Consider the following 17,111-nt stretch of genomic DNA (forward strand, 5'->3'; position numbering starts at 1 on the left):
GTTGATGAAAACCAAATAATGCGAAATCTGCGGCCATTTTAGTGTATTGATTTTTCAGTATCTTAAAGTCTTGTGTACCTCGAGTCTGAGCTCTTTTAAGCATCTTGAACTGGGTGACTTGTTGGCGCAGTCTGACCTGTGATCACACACAAACACGTTGTTTCTTCCTCTGTGGAAATCTAATATTAAATAGAAATATCAGTGTTGAGTGTTACCTGTGGCTCAGGGCAGGTGGGCATGGAAATATAGTCCCGTCGTAAACCTACAACATGGATGACATACACCAACGTCGACACTAACTGAGTTGAATATAATGGATGGTTCGTATACTTACTGTCCTCTTGTATACGAGCCATGATGTGAACATCTGTAATGTCCTGTAGTTTGTAGCTGCTGGTTATGGACTCAGGGGGCACGGTCAGAGCATTCGTATCTGTTTAAACAAACACAGTAACTCAATTACTGACAATAAGTCAACACATAGCATGTGTCCTTGGAATGAATATTTACTGTGAGGGGATAATACTGTTTCAGAATGTCACGGTACACATTAAACTTCATGTTTCCCTCAATGAGCACTTACGCAGCAACCAGACCATGACACTACCACCACCAACCTCGATTATTGGCAAGACGACATTTTACTACTCACTTATGTTGCCAACCATTTAAACAATCATGATTGTGTGTGGATAGTAAAAACATCTACAAAGGTGGAGCATAGAGTATAGCACACAGCAATGGTGTAATGGTACAGCTGCTACCTTTAAAGACAGCTGGTGAGGTTTCAATCCCAGCTCCCAACATTTTTTTAAAATGGTGTTAATTTCTTATGTTTTGCAGATTGTCAAAAATGCTACTTGGGTACTACTACCTGAACTGTCGGAAGTATCGGGTGTTGTGTCTGTCGATCTTTTGCCGTTATAAGAATAAACAGATGCACTGTCGGTATGGTGTCCGTAGAATACGCTTTTGCTTGAGCCTGGATATACGGAGACAAAGGTCAGCAATGGGATCAGTCACATGTTTCCAGGGTAATGGTTGCATTTGTGTTTCTTACTTTGATTCAACTTGTTTGTTAGCAAATGACATGCAGCTTTCGTCTCAGGACTCGGGTTATCCAGGACTTGTCGACACCATCTCAGGGGAGACTCAGCATCTATTGATACTGGCCTTCTTGGAGACTCATATAGCCTGCATGTGAGGGATCGAAAAACACGGGGCACGACTAAGGACCATCACAACTGATTTTTTTCTCGCACAGCCTTACAGCCCTGCAGCAAGTGCAAATTTGAATAGATATACAGTAAAGTCTCGTTATATTGATATCGGTTAAAACGAATTACTACTTATTACGATACTATTTTCATTTCCCGGCAAATTTCTATTCTTTTATGATATAATTAGCTCCCTTAGTACGATACACGGTTATTATGATAATCCGGTTACTAGGATGCCCTTTTCATCTCCCGCCAGCCAATTTGGTCTGCTTATATCGATACAAAAGCAGCTTAAATCAATCTTTGCTTAAGGATTTCAATACCAAAAAAGAACACGGCGAACGGCTGCTTCCAGTCAACTTTATTTTTCACACTTCCACCACCAGAGTGCAGCACACACAGCGGAAAACACCCGTCCCTCGCGCCTACCCCTCCGGGTGGCAACACCTTCCCTATCGATAGTTCCGGGGTGAATTATGTCCCGGTAACCGGTAATCACTACAGCGTAAGTTTATTTTTATTTACTGTAGTACAAAATTTATTGTAGTACAAAAGCATGTTACATACGCAATCCATGAACTCAAGGAGAAAATTACATGCCATATCAAAGATCCGCCCACTTTTAATGCAGTTCGGCGCAGGATCGGATATATGGATAGTCCGGTTATATCGGTATTTTTTCCGACTCCCGAGAATATCGATATAACGAGACTTTACTGTACATACAGTAGCTGGTGTGGCAAGTTACCATGATACCTACCATGTCTCTTCATCCTCCACATCTTCCTTTATTTCAAGTAGCTCCACTGAGTCCAAAACGGTGTGTAGTCCCTGGTCTTTTTCACTCTCTGCACTATGCATTGTTCCATCTTTGGCACAGCAGGGTACTTGGAGATGAGATCCAAACTTTAAATAGTCAAGTCTCATCCTTGCATCTCTGGCAAATGAGTGAGAACCGCAAGACTTAACTCCCGTCGCTTCATGCCACATGCCGGGACGTGGATCAGAATTCCATGGCATCCTGAGAACAGGATGGTTTGAGTTTGAGTCCTGGTAAAAATCCACACTCCAGTCCACCAGTTCTTGGACTTCCATTTCTTACAGTTTCTTTCAAAAGTGTAGTTCACGATGCTACTAGAATCTGCCTTCAATCTAGTGACCCAGATTTCTAAAGCAGGGCTGTTAATTATAGAGCCTCAACAGACTGGATGGATTTAGAGAAGCATCATGAGATTACGTGGATTAAAGTGTTGGTAAATTGCTGCTAAGATAAAAAAAAAAAAAAAAAAAAGATCAAGGTAACCACACAACATTCAGTCTGATGGAAAAAGTTTGGTTAAATGTTGTACTTCACATGCCGACCCGTGTCCAGTCCACTGTGGACCCTCTCACTCCAAATAAACTGGGATACTGTATGCTCCAGGTAACCCTAAGTGTTCTAAAAAAAATAGATAGATGGATTTAAATCACCCCCCCACCCAAAAAAAAAAGTTTATATCAGTGCAATACATTACAACTCGGGTGTTGATAAGGTGTGGTTCCACCCCATATACTGTAAACAAAAGCCATTCACATCCGGCTTACTAACCCCGCCCACTGAAGTCATACAACAAAAAAGGGGGAGGTATTTCTCTGCTGCACCTGCGCCCTGCTTCTACCTTGGCTTCACCTCCATTGGCCTGTTTCGGCCCACTTGTAAAGTCACTTAAAAGCTAACGAGAAAGCATCATTTTAACATTAACGTCAGCGGCGCCACAGTGTGCCCCGGGGAAGAGCTTCCGCAGTAAATGTTTACAATGCGGAACCATTAATCAGAGAGGAAAGTTCCACCTGCGATGTGGGGGGTGGAATTGGAAATGAACGACGACGGCGGCAGAGGCGAGCTGGGGAATCCACGGTTGGCTAGCATCACCCAGGTAGAGTTAATTATCACGTTCTTTCACGCAATGTATTTTAAAATAACAAATATGTGACTATATTCCGATTGCTTTCGCCTGCTGTCACGCTCACACGGCGAAACAAAAGTCTGGAATAAGTTGTCAGACCTGTCCGTCCACCTCTGTTGTACCGCTCGATCCGAACACCGATATCATTGATAACGGCGTAGACCGATACTACCGTGATGAGATTGAGTTCTCTTCTACAGTATGTACTTTTTTTATATAATATAAATACAAATGATATGTATTGTACTATTTACAAACTCTGGAATAAGCCTTGGACACAGGAGGCCGAAAGAGTTTGAACAAGAGCCAATAGTAGTTTTTCCATTTGTTGACTTATTTTTCACTATTTACTTTATTTTCCGCACACAATTGTATGTCATGAAAGAGAATGAGGAAATAAGTAATTATTTTGTTGATATTATTACATTGTCTTACACTATATTATTCATTCATTTTCTACCGCTTATCCTCACGAGGGTCGCGGGCATGCTGGAGCCTATCCCAGCTTTCTTCGGGCGAGAGGCGGGGTACACCCTGGACCGGTCGCCAGCCAATCACAGGGCACATATAGACAAACAACCATTCACACTCACATTCATACTTATGGACAATTTGGACAATTAACCTAGCATGTTTTTGGAATGTGGGAGGAAACCGGAGTACCCGGAAAAAACCCACGCATGCACGGGGAGAACATGCAAACTCCACACAGAGATGGCCGAGGGTGGAATTGAACTGCGGTCTCCTGCGTGCTAACCGCTCGTCCGCCCCTTTACTGTATTAAATATTGTTAAATTGTCCATAAATAAGTATGTTCGTAATTTTTTCATCTAAATCATGTTCAACAAACTGAAGGCATCACTAAATATTTCAGTAATTTTGAAAAAGTTAAAAGTATTAATACTGGTATCTGTATTGACGATACTGGCCATGTACAGTAAAGTCTCGTTATATCGATATCGGTTAAAACGAATTACTACTTATTACGATACTATTTTCATTTCCCGGCAAATTTCTAGTCTTTTATGATATAATTAGCTCCGTTAGTACGATACCCGGTTATTATGATAATCCGGTTACTAGGATGCCCTTTTCATCTCCCGCCAGCCAATTTGGTCTGCTTATATCGATACAAAAGCAGCTTAAATCAATCTTTGCTTAAGGATTTCAATACCAAAAAAGAACACGGCGAACGGCTGCTTCCAGTCAACTTTATTTTTCACACTTCCACCACCAGAGTGCAGCACACACAGCGGAAAACACCCGTCCCTCGCGCCTACCCCTCCGGGTGGCAACACCTTCCCTATCGATAGTTCCGGGGTGAATTATGTCCCGGTAACCGGTAATCACTACAGCGTAAGTTTATTTTTATTTACTGTAGTACAAAAGCATGCTAGATACGCAATCCATGAACTCAAGGAGAAAATTACATGCCATATCAAAGATCCGCCCACTTTTAATGCAGTTCGGCGCAGGATCGGATATATGGATAGTCCGGTTATATCGGTATTTTTTCCGACTCCCGAGAATATCGATATAACGAGACTTTACTGTATTGTAATGGCACAAACCAGCAAAAACACACAGTTTTGCTTGGGGGGGGGGGGGGTGACAAGTTTATTACCATCCTGGTATTGTTACATGAGCATTTTAAAGAAGTGTGCAAACACTGTACTGTAACACATTTTGCCATCATAGGTGTCTGCTGTTATCTTTACCGAACTTCCCCCCTCGGAGTGTAAAGAGTTCCTCTTAACTTTGACAGTGAAGGAGAAAGAAGAGAGGTTTTTGCGTGTGAATGCACCTTCATAAAATTAAAATGCATAGAAAGTTATTTGGTCCCTTTTTGCAATGACAACAGCTTCACGTGACTTTCTTCGTTCTTCTGTGGCTTTTCACTCCAAACTCACTGAAGCACGCCTTGCTTTGTGCAGAAAAGGATATAAGCATACATTTGTCTGCTCTTGTTTTTATGTTTTGATGCATTTTTGTCCCTAATTTGTATGTCTTGACTCGTAGAGTTCCTCACATTTGAATGGACATGCCCAAAATGGCCATACAGCTGTATCCCAGATCCAGCATGAATCCCAAGTCCAGAGTCCAGTGCCCCTTGCAAACGATGCCGTCCCGAGGGGGCAGTGGGGTGGGAAATACGAGTTCCTGCTTTCTTGCCTGGGATTCTGTGTGGGATTAGGGAACGTATGGCGGTTCCCTTACCTCTGCTATCGTAACGGAGGAGGTAAGAGATCAGCAAATTTACAGGCCTCACATGCCTGTATGTGTTCTGTATGGCTTTGAACATTTGTTACACCCATTTGAGCATGAGGCACTCTTTACTCTGGGTGTGCTCATAATCATGTTGGCTTACAGTCAGCTCAGTCATGCTTCCTGATGGGGTGATTGAACACAAAGAATCCACTAATTCAATAGGAGGACAGCGTTTTCTTTGATGACACTCCAGGGAAATGTCAGATTGCTTAGACAATGTTGCCTAGGCAATAATAAGTTGCAATTTGAGTAAATGGAAAGGCATAAAACATTAGTACCCTTGCACAATCTAATAACATCCAATGCAAGAGTAGAGTATCCGCATTTGGTCTTTATAAAGACATGCTCATTTTTGATCCCAGAGCTCAGCATCAAACCTGAGCTGTGAAAAGACTGTGGGCATCCTACAATAATAACATTGAAATACGGTAAAGTCTCATTATATCGATATTCTCGGGAGCCGGAAAAAATACCGATATAACCGGACTATCCATATATCCGATCCTGCGCCGAACTGCATTAAAAGTGGGCGGATCTTTGATATGGCATGTCATTTTCTCCTTGAGTTCATGGATTGCGTATCTAGCATGCTTTTGTACTACAATACATTTTGTACTACAGTAAATAAAAATAAATTTACGCTGTAGTGATTACCGGTTACCGGGACATAATTCACCCCGGAACTATCGATAGGGAAGGTGTTGCCACCCGGAGGGGTAGGCGCGAGGGACGGGTGTTTTCCGCTGTGTGTGCTGCACTCTGGTGGTGGAAGTGTGAAAAATAAAGTTGACTGGAAGCAGCCGTTCGCCGTGTTCTTTTTTGGTATTGAAATCCTTAAGCAAAGATTGATTTAAGCTGCTTTTGTATCGATATAAGCAGACCAAATTGGCTGGCGGGAGATGAAAAGGGCATCCTAGTAACTGGATTATCATAATAACCGGGTATCGCACTAACGGAGCTAATTATATCATAAAAGACTAGAAATTTGCCGGGAAATGAAAATAGTATCGTAATAAGTAGTAATTCGTTTTAACCGATATCGATATAACGAGACTTTACTGTATTGAAACAAGAATGATGCCTGGATTAGCCTGCTGCTGTATTTAATGTAAATGTCACTTCATTTTGTACTCCAATTCATGACACAGGAATAGATTACATGCTTCCCGCGAGGTGGTCCACGTGGTCACGCTTCTGATAAGCAGTCCAGTGGGCCCTGCGTATTTAAAGGCAATGAGAAGCATTCATTTGATTGGTTAAGATTACTCTTTGCTGCGTTAAACCCTCTCACGCCTTCTCTCCTTTCTCTTTGCCACTTGTGCCGGCGGGGAGGGACGGAGGTGTGGGTGCGCCGCAATGTGCTCTGGCCACACCTCGTTGGCCCGCCTGGTCTATGAAAACAGAGCCCATTAGATTAGAAGTATTAAAGGGAGACACTTTACATCCCTTTTGCATATCCAGCACGTTACTGACATTGCAAATTGCATATTTATAATATGCTAAAGGCCAAACTTAGAAATAATTCAACACTGAGCTTACAAGTAAAAACTGATACAGATAGAGAATGAACTGAAATGAAAAAATTTTCTGCCAATATTATACCCTCACCTCTTTGTACTCTTTCAGGTGTTTTTCTTATCCCCTACTTCCTCATGCTCTTCGTTACGGGTGTTCCGCTCTTCCTCATGGAGCTCAGTCTTGGCCAGTACGGATCAGCCGGACCCATCACCGTGTGGAAATGCTGCCCTCTGCTCAAAGGTGATGCCCACCTTTTCTACCAGGAAGTGTAATATGTATGCCATTATGTGGTATTCAATATTATCACCCATCCTCTTCCTGGGCTGAAAGTTTTAATTTAGTGTATTGTAGTTAAGTGTTACTGTAGTTTATATTTTGTATAGTGGTACTGCTTAAAATCATATGGCCCGTTATGATAAACTCTATACCATTTCACAGCAAATATGGAACTTCAGTAAACCCCTATTAATATATATTTTTTGTGATTTGAAAAAATAATGCAAATTCCTGAATGTTACTATATTTTCTGTTTTTTTTTTGTGTGTAAATTACTTAAAGGCTCTCCTCCATGTTGCAGGTATCGGCATTGGGATGCTCTGTGTAGCCGTGCTGGTGTCTCTATATTACAATGTCATTATAGCATGGACGTTTTATTACCTGGGTAGCTCTTTCCAGAGCCCACTGCCTTGGTCGTGTGAAGCCATCGCCAACGCTGCTGTCTGCGATAAGAGCAATAGCTCTAGTGGAGAACTCCTCAGCCCCACAGAGATATTCTGGAAGTAAGTGGAGCCATTCAGCAGAATTCTCAAACTCAAAACACTCCGCACAATCCATCTTGTTTGCTTTTCAAAGAGTCTATGATGTATGATTATTTATGCACTGTATGACTTAAAGAGGTATTGATTCACAGCAAACAAACTCAAAGTGTTCAAGCACTGTGTGACTTATAGGGAATGGAACACAAACCCTGGGTGTGGGAAGCAGAGCTTGGGGAAGGGAAGAGTGTTTATATCTAAGGAAGTCCGATCCTCTGATGTCACAAAGGGGAAGTTTTACCACGCCTTTTGAAACCAAGCATTTTTAGCAATTCCAAACTTCTTTCAGGGCTCACATTCAAATGCGCCAACCTCATTATCTGAAACTTTGGCATCGTTTAACACGAGAATACAACACTCTAACTACATTTATAGGTCAGAAAAGTGGAAAAGCTTAATAGGTCCCTTATTGAACTAGGCACTCCTTCATATTTAGTTCTTTTGTTATTAGCTGAGGATTTGAGCATAGGTTTGTTATAAAAAAAAAACATTAGATTTTACTTTGTCTATACAGTAAAGTCTCGTTATATCGATATTCTCGGGAGTCAGAAAAAATATCGATATAACCGGACTGTCGATATATCCGATCCTGCGCCCAACTGCATTAAAAGTGGGCAATAATGCACTCGACATTGTTCGAGCAGCTTAAATCAATCTTTGCTTAAGGATTTCAATACCAAAAAAGAACACGGCGAACGGCTGCTTCCAGTCAACTTTATTTTTCACACTTCCACCACCAGAGCACAGCACACACACCGATTCCCGCACTTCCTGGTTCACAGGTCATGCTCAACCCGCCCCACATAGCTGGCCAAACACATGTGTTTCCTTAAGCAAAGATTGATTTAAGCTGCTTTTGTATCGATATAAGCAGACCAAATTGGCTGGCGGGAGATGAAAAGGGCATCGTAGTAACCGGATTATCATAATAACCGGGTATCGTACTAACGGAACTAATTATATCATAAAAGACTAGAAATTTGCCGGGAAATGAAAATAGTATCGTAATAAGTAGTAATTCGTTATAACCGATATCGATATAACGAGACTTTACTGTATTTATTTCAAAAAGAGAATGGCCTACTTTATTTTGGGGGCTCTCTTTTAGACAAGATTTTTTTCATTTGTATCTTGCCTGAAGCTTTAAAATGTTATAAAATGTCCTCATCTTAATTATGATTTAATAAAACAACTTGACATACATTTTTTGGCTTTGACTTTGTCTAAACTGGCTTTGAGTAAAAAAATAGAGGTGTGTATATATATATATATATATATATATATATATATATATCGTATAGTGAGATATGAGCCAGCCACTGTTTTGTACCTATGAGCTTCTTCTATTTTTGACTTTTTTAAACCGTTTTGATAATTGTAGTGATGTCATAATATTTGGTACAGTTTGTCACATCCAACATTGTTTGAGGCGTTCTTACCTTAAGGTGTGCACAAATTACAATTACTGCCTACTGAGCCACCACAGCCGAGCTGACATGCCATGGCTGAGATTGAGTGATGGGGGGGGGAAAAGGTTCTCTCATTCCATGTGGAAGTGGTAAGCTTATTTGTCCTTCCTCCCCACTCTGTTTGAAACACTTTCTTATTTTAGAATAAGTCAATTAGAGAGCCCAACTAGTATGCTCGGCAGCTTGCTATGCTAGCAATGGTGCCTTGTTATATCCCTCCAGTGATCCTGTAGCGGTGCAATGTATTGTAAACAAAGAATAATAGGAGCGTAAAAAGTTCTCTAGGCTCTATAATAGTGTTTAGAAAGTCATAAATGCATTTTCTATGCTCTAACGCTCGCGGTCGAGTCTGGAACCAATTGACCAGGATAAACCAGGAACAATACTATACTGTACATATTTAGTCTCCTTAACGACTGTATACTATTTCAGTGGGAATATTAGTGTTGTTGTCTTTAAACAATGCAGACAGAAAGGTTATTTCTTTGTCTCACATGCCTCCATGTTTGTCCTCTAGCGAGCGTGTGCTGGGTGTGGTGAACAGTGAGGGACTTCATGACCCAGGTCCAGTTCGATGGCCCCTTGCCCTGTGCCTCCTGGCTGCTTGGATCATCATCTTCCTATGCACACTAAAGGGCATTCACAGCTCCGGCAAGGTGCTTCAGTTACACAGCTTTCAGCAGACGTAATCATGTAACATCACACTGGCTGCCTGTGCTGTGTCTGTGCTTTCAGGTGGTTTATGTCACCGCTACTTTCCCATATGTCGTGCTGATTGTTTTGATCATCAGGGGCGCTTCACTCGAAGGCTCTCTTCAGGGCATTGCTTTCTACCTCACACCGGACTGGGGGCGATTATCCAGTGCACAGGTACTTCACCTGCAAATGGAATGTGTTTTTACTGCCTTTCAAAATAGCTCAAGATGATTTCTTTTCATCATTTTCATCAGGTCTGGAATGATGCAGCCTCACAGATCTTCTACTCATTGGGTATAGGCGTTGGAGGGCTGCTTTCCATGGCTTCCTATAATAAATTTGACAACAATGTCATCAGGTTAGTTCACTCTCTAGTGCAGAATACAAGCAAGCGTTCCTTAATTTTGATTCTGTTGATTACAGGGATACAATCATTATCACCATAGGAAACTGCTGCACCAGCTTCTTTGCAGGGTTTGCTATATTCTCAATCCTGGGCCACATGGCGTGGAGGAAAGGGGTGCCGGTTGAGAATGTGGCAGATTCAGGTCGGTATTGCTTTGGATTGATGGTTGCCCTTACAGAACAGGCTGTACTTTAAACAGAGTTTCGTTTTTTGATGGAGATTATGGTCATTTGAATAATGGACACGCTTCCCTCCAAATGAAGTTTGCCAAGCTCCACATGTCTCAGATTTTACTCATCAAACACACCCCATTTGTGGGGACACAGGATGTGCTTATAGTGAGACACGCCCTTTTTATGAAGCACTAAGACAATGGCTATGGCCTGTTTGTAACGTGGAAAGGGGATGGACACATTAGACCAGGGGTGGGCAAACTTTTTGACTCGCGGGCCGCATTGATTATTTTGTTTTTTGACATGGTCTGTTGTTTACAAAGTGCTCCTGAAAAAAGGGACACAAGTACATAATGATAATAATAATAATAATAATAATAATAATAATTATTATTATTATTATTATTATTATTGTTAGATTATTATGATTATTATTAGAACTATTATGATTATTATAATTATTATATTAATGCTAATTATTATATTAATTATATGTAATATTATTGTTATATTTGCATATTTTACATAATAATAATTATTATTTTAATTTTATTGTAATTATTATAATATTTTATAATATTATTATTATAACTAATAAATAATGACAATTTTACAGATACAATAATACCAGGTGGACTGTTACGTGTAAAATATACAGTGAAGAAAATAAGTATTTGAACACCCTGCTATTTTGCTATTTCTCCCACTTAGAAATCATGGAGGGGTCTGAAATTTTCATCGTAGGTGCATGTCCACTGTGAGAGAGATAAACTAAAAAGAAAAATCCAGAAATCACAATGCATGATTTTTTAACAATTTATTTGTGTGATACAGCTGCAAATAAGTATTTGAACACCTGTGTATCATCTAGAATTCTGACCCTGAAAGACCTGTTAGTCTGCCCATTAGAAGTCCACCTGCACTCCATGTATCATCCTGAATCAGATGCACCTGTTTGAGGTCGTTAGCTGCATAAAGACACCTGTCCACCCCATACAATCAGTAAGACTTTAACTTGTAACATGGCGAAGACCAAAGAGCTGTCCAAAGACACCAGAGACAAAATTGTACACCTCCACAAGGCTGGAAAGGGCTACGGAGCAATTACCAAGCAGCTTGGTGAAAAAAGGTCCACTGTTGGAGCTATCATTAGAAAATGGAAGAAGCTAAACATGACGGTCAATCTCAATCGGAGTGGAGCCCCATGCAAGATATCACCTCGTGGGGTCTCAATGATTCTAAGAAAGGTGAGGAATCAGCCCAGAACTACACGACAGGACTTGGTCAATGACCTGAAAAGAGCTGGGACCACCGTTTCCAAGGTTACTGTAGGTAATACACTAAGACGTCATGATGTGAAATCATGCATGGCACGAAAGGTTCCCCTGCTTAAACCAGCACATGTCAAGGCCCGTCTTAAGTTTGCATATGACCATTTGGATGATACAGAGGAGTCATGGGAGAAAGTTTTATGGTCAGATGAGACCAAAATAGAACTTTTTGGTCATAATTCCAATAAGCGTGTTTGGAGGAAGAAGAATGAAGAGTACAATCCGAAGAACACCATCCCTACTGTGAAGCATGGGGGTGGTAGCATCATGCTTTGGGGGTGTTTTTCTGCACATGGGACAGGACGAGTGCACTGCATTAAAGAGAGGATGACTGGGGCCGTGTATTGTGAGATTTTGGGGAACAACCTCCTTCCCTCTGTCAGAGCATTGAAGATGGGTCGTGGCTGGGTCTTCCAACACGACAACGACCCGAAGCACACAGCCAGGAAAACCAAGGAGTGGCTCCGTAAGAAGCATATCAAGGTTCTAGCATGGCCCAGCCAGTCTCCAGACCTGAACCCAATCGAAAATCTTTGGAGGGAGCTCAAACTCCGTGTTTCTCAGCGACAGCCCAGAAACCTGACTGATCTAGAGAAGATCTGTGTGGAGGAGTGGGCCAAGATCCCTCCTGCAGTGTGTGCAAACCTGGTGAAAAACTACAGGAAACGTTTGACCTCTGTAATAGCAAACAAAGGCTACTGTACCAAATATTAACATTCATTTTCTCAGGTGTTCAAATACTTATTAGCAGCTGTATCACACAAATAAATTGTTAAAAAATCATGCATTGTGATTTCTGGATTTTTCTTTTTAGTTTATCTCTCTCACAGTGGACATGCACCTACGATGAAAATTTCAGACCCCTCCATGATTTCTAAGTGGGAGAAATAGCAAAATAGCAGGGTGTTCAAATACTTATTTTCTTCACTGTATAGTCTGCCCCCCCCCCCCTAAATTTTGTCATATCAATGCGGCCCGCGAGTCAAAAAGTTTGCCCACCCCTGTGCTAGGTTGTATGTTAAGTTTCAATGAAATACTTTGAAAAGAACGGACGGGCCGTATTTCAACACTTGGCAGGACGGATGTGGCCCCCGGGCCATAGTTTGCCTAGCAATGCATTAGACGGTTCCTCTATGTGCCAAGAGATGAACTGCCAAAATTCAAATGTTGTTTTCATGATGTTTGTCTCTTTGCTTCAGGTCCGGGATTAGCCTTTGTCGCTTACCCAGAAGCCCTTGCACTGCTGCCAGGTTCAGTGTTCTGGTCTATTATCTTCTTCTTGATGCTTTTCATGCTTGGCATTGACACACTTGTAAGACCACACACACAAGTTAATATCATTTATGTGCTGTCATGCACACTGTATGATCATTTTATGCTCTACCGTATCAGTTTGGCAACATCGAGGGCATCACAACTGCCGTGCTGGATGAGTTTCCACAACTGCGAGGCAACACCAAGCACAAGTCCTTGTTTCTGGGCATGCTTTGTTTTTGCTTCTACCTGATGGGACTTCTGCTGATCACGGATGTAAGTTTCATTCCGCTGCTCACCCCCCCACTTGCATCCTCCATCATCACCATGGCCTTGTCTTCATAGGGGGGCATTTACTGGTTCACGCTCATCGACTCCTTCAGCACTAGTTTCGGCCTCATCATCATCACCCTCTTTATGTGCATCGGCATCTCCTTCTTCTACGGTTCGCCATCCCATTCATTACATGTTAGATGACATCTTATTCTGTGTAATGGCTATGATATCGTGTCATATTGGTTCATCAGGAGTCAACCAGTTTTGCCAGGATATCCTTGACATGATCTGCCACTGCCCTCCCTGGTGCAGTAAAGCCTTGTTGTACTTCAAAGCATGCTGGGTATTCTTTACGCCGTTTCTTCTTTCGGTGAGTAAACATAAACATGACACTATGTATAGTACTAGGAATGCGGCGATTAATCGGCCACTGATTTCTGTGGAAAAGCACATGATCAGCATATGCTAATCAATATGGAGGACCAAAACTGCCAAAATAATAAATAAATAAATAAATAAAAGTGGAAATAAAAACAAAAATGAAAAAAAAGGAAATACAAAAAAAATAATATAAATGGAAATAAAAACAAAAATAAAAGAATATATACATGATTTATGGAGGACCAAAACTGCCAAAATAATAAATAAATAAATAAATAAATAAATGTGAAAATAAAAACAAAAATAAAAAAAATAATACAAAAAAATAAATATAAATGGAAACAAAAACAAATATATATATATACAGAAATAAAAGCAAAAATAAATACAAAAATAAAAAACAAGATTCAAAAATTAAAAATAAATACAAAAATAAATGTAGAAATAAATACAAAAATAAATATATAAATAGTCAGCTAATGTCAGCTAGAAATGCAGAAGGAAAAACTATTCAAATGAGGGGGCGGTCCTAAGTGTGTCTTGGGTTGAGCTATAATAGAATAGTTTTTCATTGTCATTGACAGCATGAAATAAATACATATGAGAGCAGAGTGCTTTTATTTATTTATTGATATGTAATTTTATTTATATATTTATTTTTGTATTTATTTCTACATTTATTTTTGTATTTATTTTTAATTTTTGAATCTTGTTTTTTATTTTTGTATTTATTTTTGCTTTTATTTATTATTATATTTTTTTATTTTAGTTTTTATTTCCATTTATATTTATTTTTTTGTATTGATTTTTTGATTATTTTTTTCATTTGTGTTTTTATTTTCACATTTATTTATTTATTTATTTATTTATTATTTTGGCAGTTTTGGTCCTCCATAAATCAATGCCACTGACAAAAACCCATCACTCGTAGCTTTTACAATTGCAGCCTGTAGAGGTCGCTGTTTGCAGTGTGGTGTCCTGCTTTAATGCCTTTCCTTTACACTGCACAACATCTATGCTGTTTGTGAGAGTGGTGTTTCTATGAAACATCCCTTTGCTCACTTTTGTTTGATTCCCCCTTGTGGCTGTAGTTCATCCTGACCTACATCTTCATTGAGATGTACAACACATCCCTCCACTATGGCTCCTATGTGTATCCTCGCTGGGGAAAAGCCCTGGGCGTGTGCATGGCGTCTACCTGTTGCCTGCAGATCCCCATCTGGGGCATCATTGCTATCAGCAAGGAAACTGGATCACTGAAAGAAGTCAGTACCACACTTTTGGTGAACAGGTGAATCCATGCAGGTAGGTTTATGAAGGGGCCTCTTCTTCTTTTTTCAGCGTTTCCACAAATCCATTCGACCTCTGAACTCCTGGCGGGTGAACAACAACAGCGCTGGGCGGGCAGAGGCACGCATAGACGCGGAGCGAGTGGAAGCTCCGTTCACAGTCACTCTAACTGACATGGACTTCAACGCAATGACATGGGAAGAAGGCCGTGACGGCGTGACCAACACACAGAAATGAGCAAACTGTTTTGAACACACCTTGCACAATAGTGTTAGCGAGCAGCATGAATAGCGCTTGAGCAGCGGTGGCCTCTGTAAATAACCGCCACGGGATGCAAGTAACCATACAGTCATGTTGCACACGCTGGAAGGACTTTCCAAGACTTCAATTAAGTGCAAAGGACTACTTTGTGTCACTATCAGGTGGATGATGGACCCACACAACATTCGACACATAATAAGTAGCACCAGAACAAACTTTCGGAGCAGTGGCACAAAAATGCAAGACATGAACTCCGCTTTTACCCCTGCATAATGCTGCATTTGTGTGCTTTTATTGCTCCGAGAACTCTTATTTATCATGTAAGTTGGTGCTGATCATTTCATGATTGTTTATTACACTCAACATGAATAGAAACTGTTCCCGTCTTTCATGAGCTGAACTCAAATATCTAAAACACAAAAGGCTGAATATTGTTCATAAATCTGTCTAAATGTCAATGTGCTGATTTCACAGCATTATTATTGCACAGGAGTGCCTTCAGCTGGCCACATTAAAAGGCCAAAATGTTCAGTTCTACCGTTTTAGGGAACGAGTCAGCATCATTTGCCCCACGCAGTGCAACACGTTTACTTCACATAGATAGTTGATCATGTTGTTGATTGTGACCTGTGACCTTAATATGCTGATCCAGAGCATCCCAAACATGCTCAGTGGGTGACATGTCTGTGAGTATGCTGGCCATGCAAGAACCGGGATGTACAAATCCCAGAGCATTATTATGAGGAGGTGTTATTGATGAATGACACAACAATGGGCCCCGGGATCTTTATTTTTATTTTATTTTTTTTTGATGGATCTTGATGGCCGGACATTCTCCTTTAGGATTTTTTGGCAGACAGCAGAATACATGGCTGTATTCATCACAGCAAGTCATCCAGGTCCTGAAGCACAGCAGCAAAACAGCCCCAGACCATCACACAACCACCACAATATTTTACTCTTTTTTTTTTTTAATTTTTTTTTTTACACCAGATGCAATGGGACACACAACTTCCAAAAAGGCAGGGGTGTAATGAACAACTGTATACATTTCCAAATGACTAGACAGTCACCAGATCATATTGATATCATTGATTGTTTAAACAGCAATCATCTTATTTCGTTTTAACTAGCAAGCCTCATCAATGTTTCTAGTATTTATATAGAATGTGCTCCTTTACGTGTATATAAATAATTGTCTGAATCCATTCTTTCTGTATTTTGATGATCGAATTGGACATGGACTGTTTATAATAAACTGCTGCTTTTTCACTGTCACAATAAAATAAAATATTGATAGAATTTCAGTGGCATGGAAAACTAGTCAAATAAAAGTAAGCCTGAGTAAAATAAGCAAGCTACAAAATAAAAATAATTCAAAAAATATAATGATTACGTTTAAAAAATAAACATGTATTTATGATCACAGGCAGCACAAAATGACTTTTCATCGACAAAGTATAGTGCTTGCATTCTACCACAAGAGGGTATTAGTACTACTTAATCTGTTAAACTCAACTGTTGCAAACAGGGCAAAGACAACTGAATGATTATCGTATAGACTTAACGAATGTAATTATAAGAAACATGTAATTAATATGGATTCACTATTTTCTGGCTCTTATTGTTCGATTCTTTGTGATCGGTTTGGATGGCGGTATAAATGCAAATAAGCGGATGTTGCGTATATTCTTTCCCGCGTTTTTGTCTCCAGCATTTGGGGTTGTTCGTTTCAAATACTTTGGCATGCCGACATTTGCTGAACTTATCGATAAACGTAAAATATCCATATGAAATGCTGGTATGG

The 17,111-nt window shown here is 40.3% G+C and overlaps 2 protein-coding genes across 5 annotated transcripts in view; one reads left to right on the top strand and one right to left on the bottom strand.

Moving 5' to 3' along the window:
- LOC131137897 (SLAIN motif-containing protein-like) overlaps nt 1–2,720 on the bottom strand; it is a 14,873-nt gene extending 12,153 nt beyond the window's left edge. The window contains exons 1-6 of one of the 4 annotated variants that reach the window (XM_078787550.1): nt 1,981–2,720; nt 1,061–1,194; nt 872–982; nt 335–433; nt 216–262; nt 79–136 (exon numbers count right to left, since the gene is read on the bottom strand). In XM_078787550.1, the coding sequence (XP_078643676.1) occupies nt 79–136; nt 216–262; nt 335–433; nt 872–982; nt 1,061–1,194; nt 1,981–2,315 (784 nt within the window). In that variant the 5' untranslated portion in view covers nt 2,316–2,720. Of the gene's footprint in view, nt 1–78; nt 137–215; nt 434–871; nt 983–1,060; nt 1,195–1,980 lie in introns of all 4 variants that reach the window. The other 3 variants (XM_058086299.2, XM_058086298.2, XM_078787549.1) reach the window with 3 other exon arrangements.
- slc6a7 (solute carrier family 6 member 7) lies at nt 1,899–16,512 on the top strand. Its single transcript, XM_058086295.2, has 14 exons — nt 1,899–3,136; nt 5,186–5,405; nt 7,061–7,192; nt 7,530–7,731; nt 9,754–9,892; nt 9,972–10,106; nt 10,187–10,290; nt 10,356–10,480; nt 13,042–13,154; nt 13,235–13,372; nt 13,442–13,541; nt 13,624–13,742; nt 14,845–15,018; nt 15,095–16,512. The coding sequence occupies exons 1-14, from the start codon at nt 3,056–3,058 to the stop codon at nt 15,278–15,280; spliced, it is 1,968 nt and encodes a 655-aa protein (XP_057942278.2). The 5' UTR covers nt 1,899–3,055; the 3' UTR covers nt 15,281–16,512.
- Nucleotides 16,513–17,111: the final 599 nt, after the last annotated feature.

This window comes from Doryrhamphus excisus, linkage group LG21, assembly GCF_037039965.1.
Source record: "Doryrhamphus excisus strain RoL-2023G ecotype Guam linkage group LG21, RoL_Dexc_Guam_v1.1, whole genome shotgun sequence".
NCBI lineage: Eukaryota > Metazoa > Chordata > Actinopteri > Syngnathiformes > Syngnathidae > Doryrhamphus > Doryrhamphus excisus.

Coding starts and splice junctions, on each gene's coding strand:
- slc6a7 (XM_058086295.2), top strand. CDS start 3,056: ATGTGGGGGGTGGAATTGGAAATGAACGACGACGGCGGCAGAGGCGAG. Junction 3,137..5,185: donor GGTTGGCTAGCATCACCCAG/GTAGAGTTAATT, acceptor CTTGACTCGTAG/AGTTCCTCACATTTGAATGG. Junction 7,193..7,529: donor ATGCTGCCCTCTGCTCAAAG/GTGATGCCCACC, acceptor TCCATGTTGCAG/GTATCGGCATTGGGATGCTC.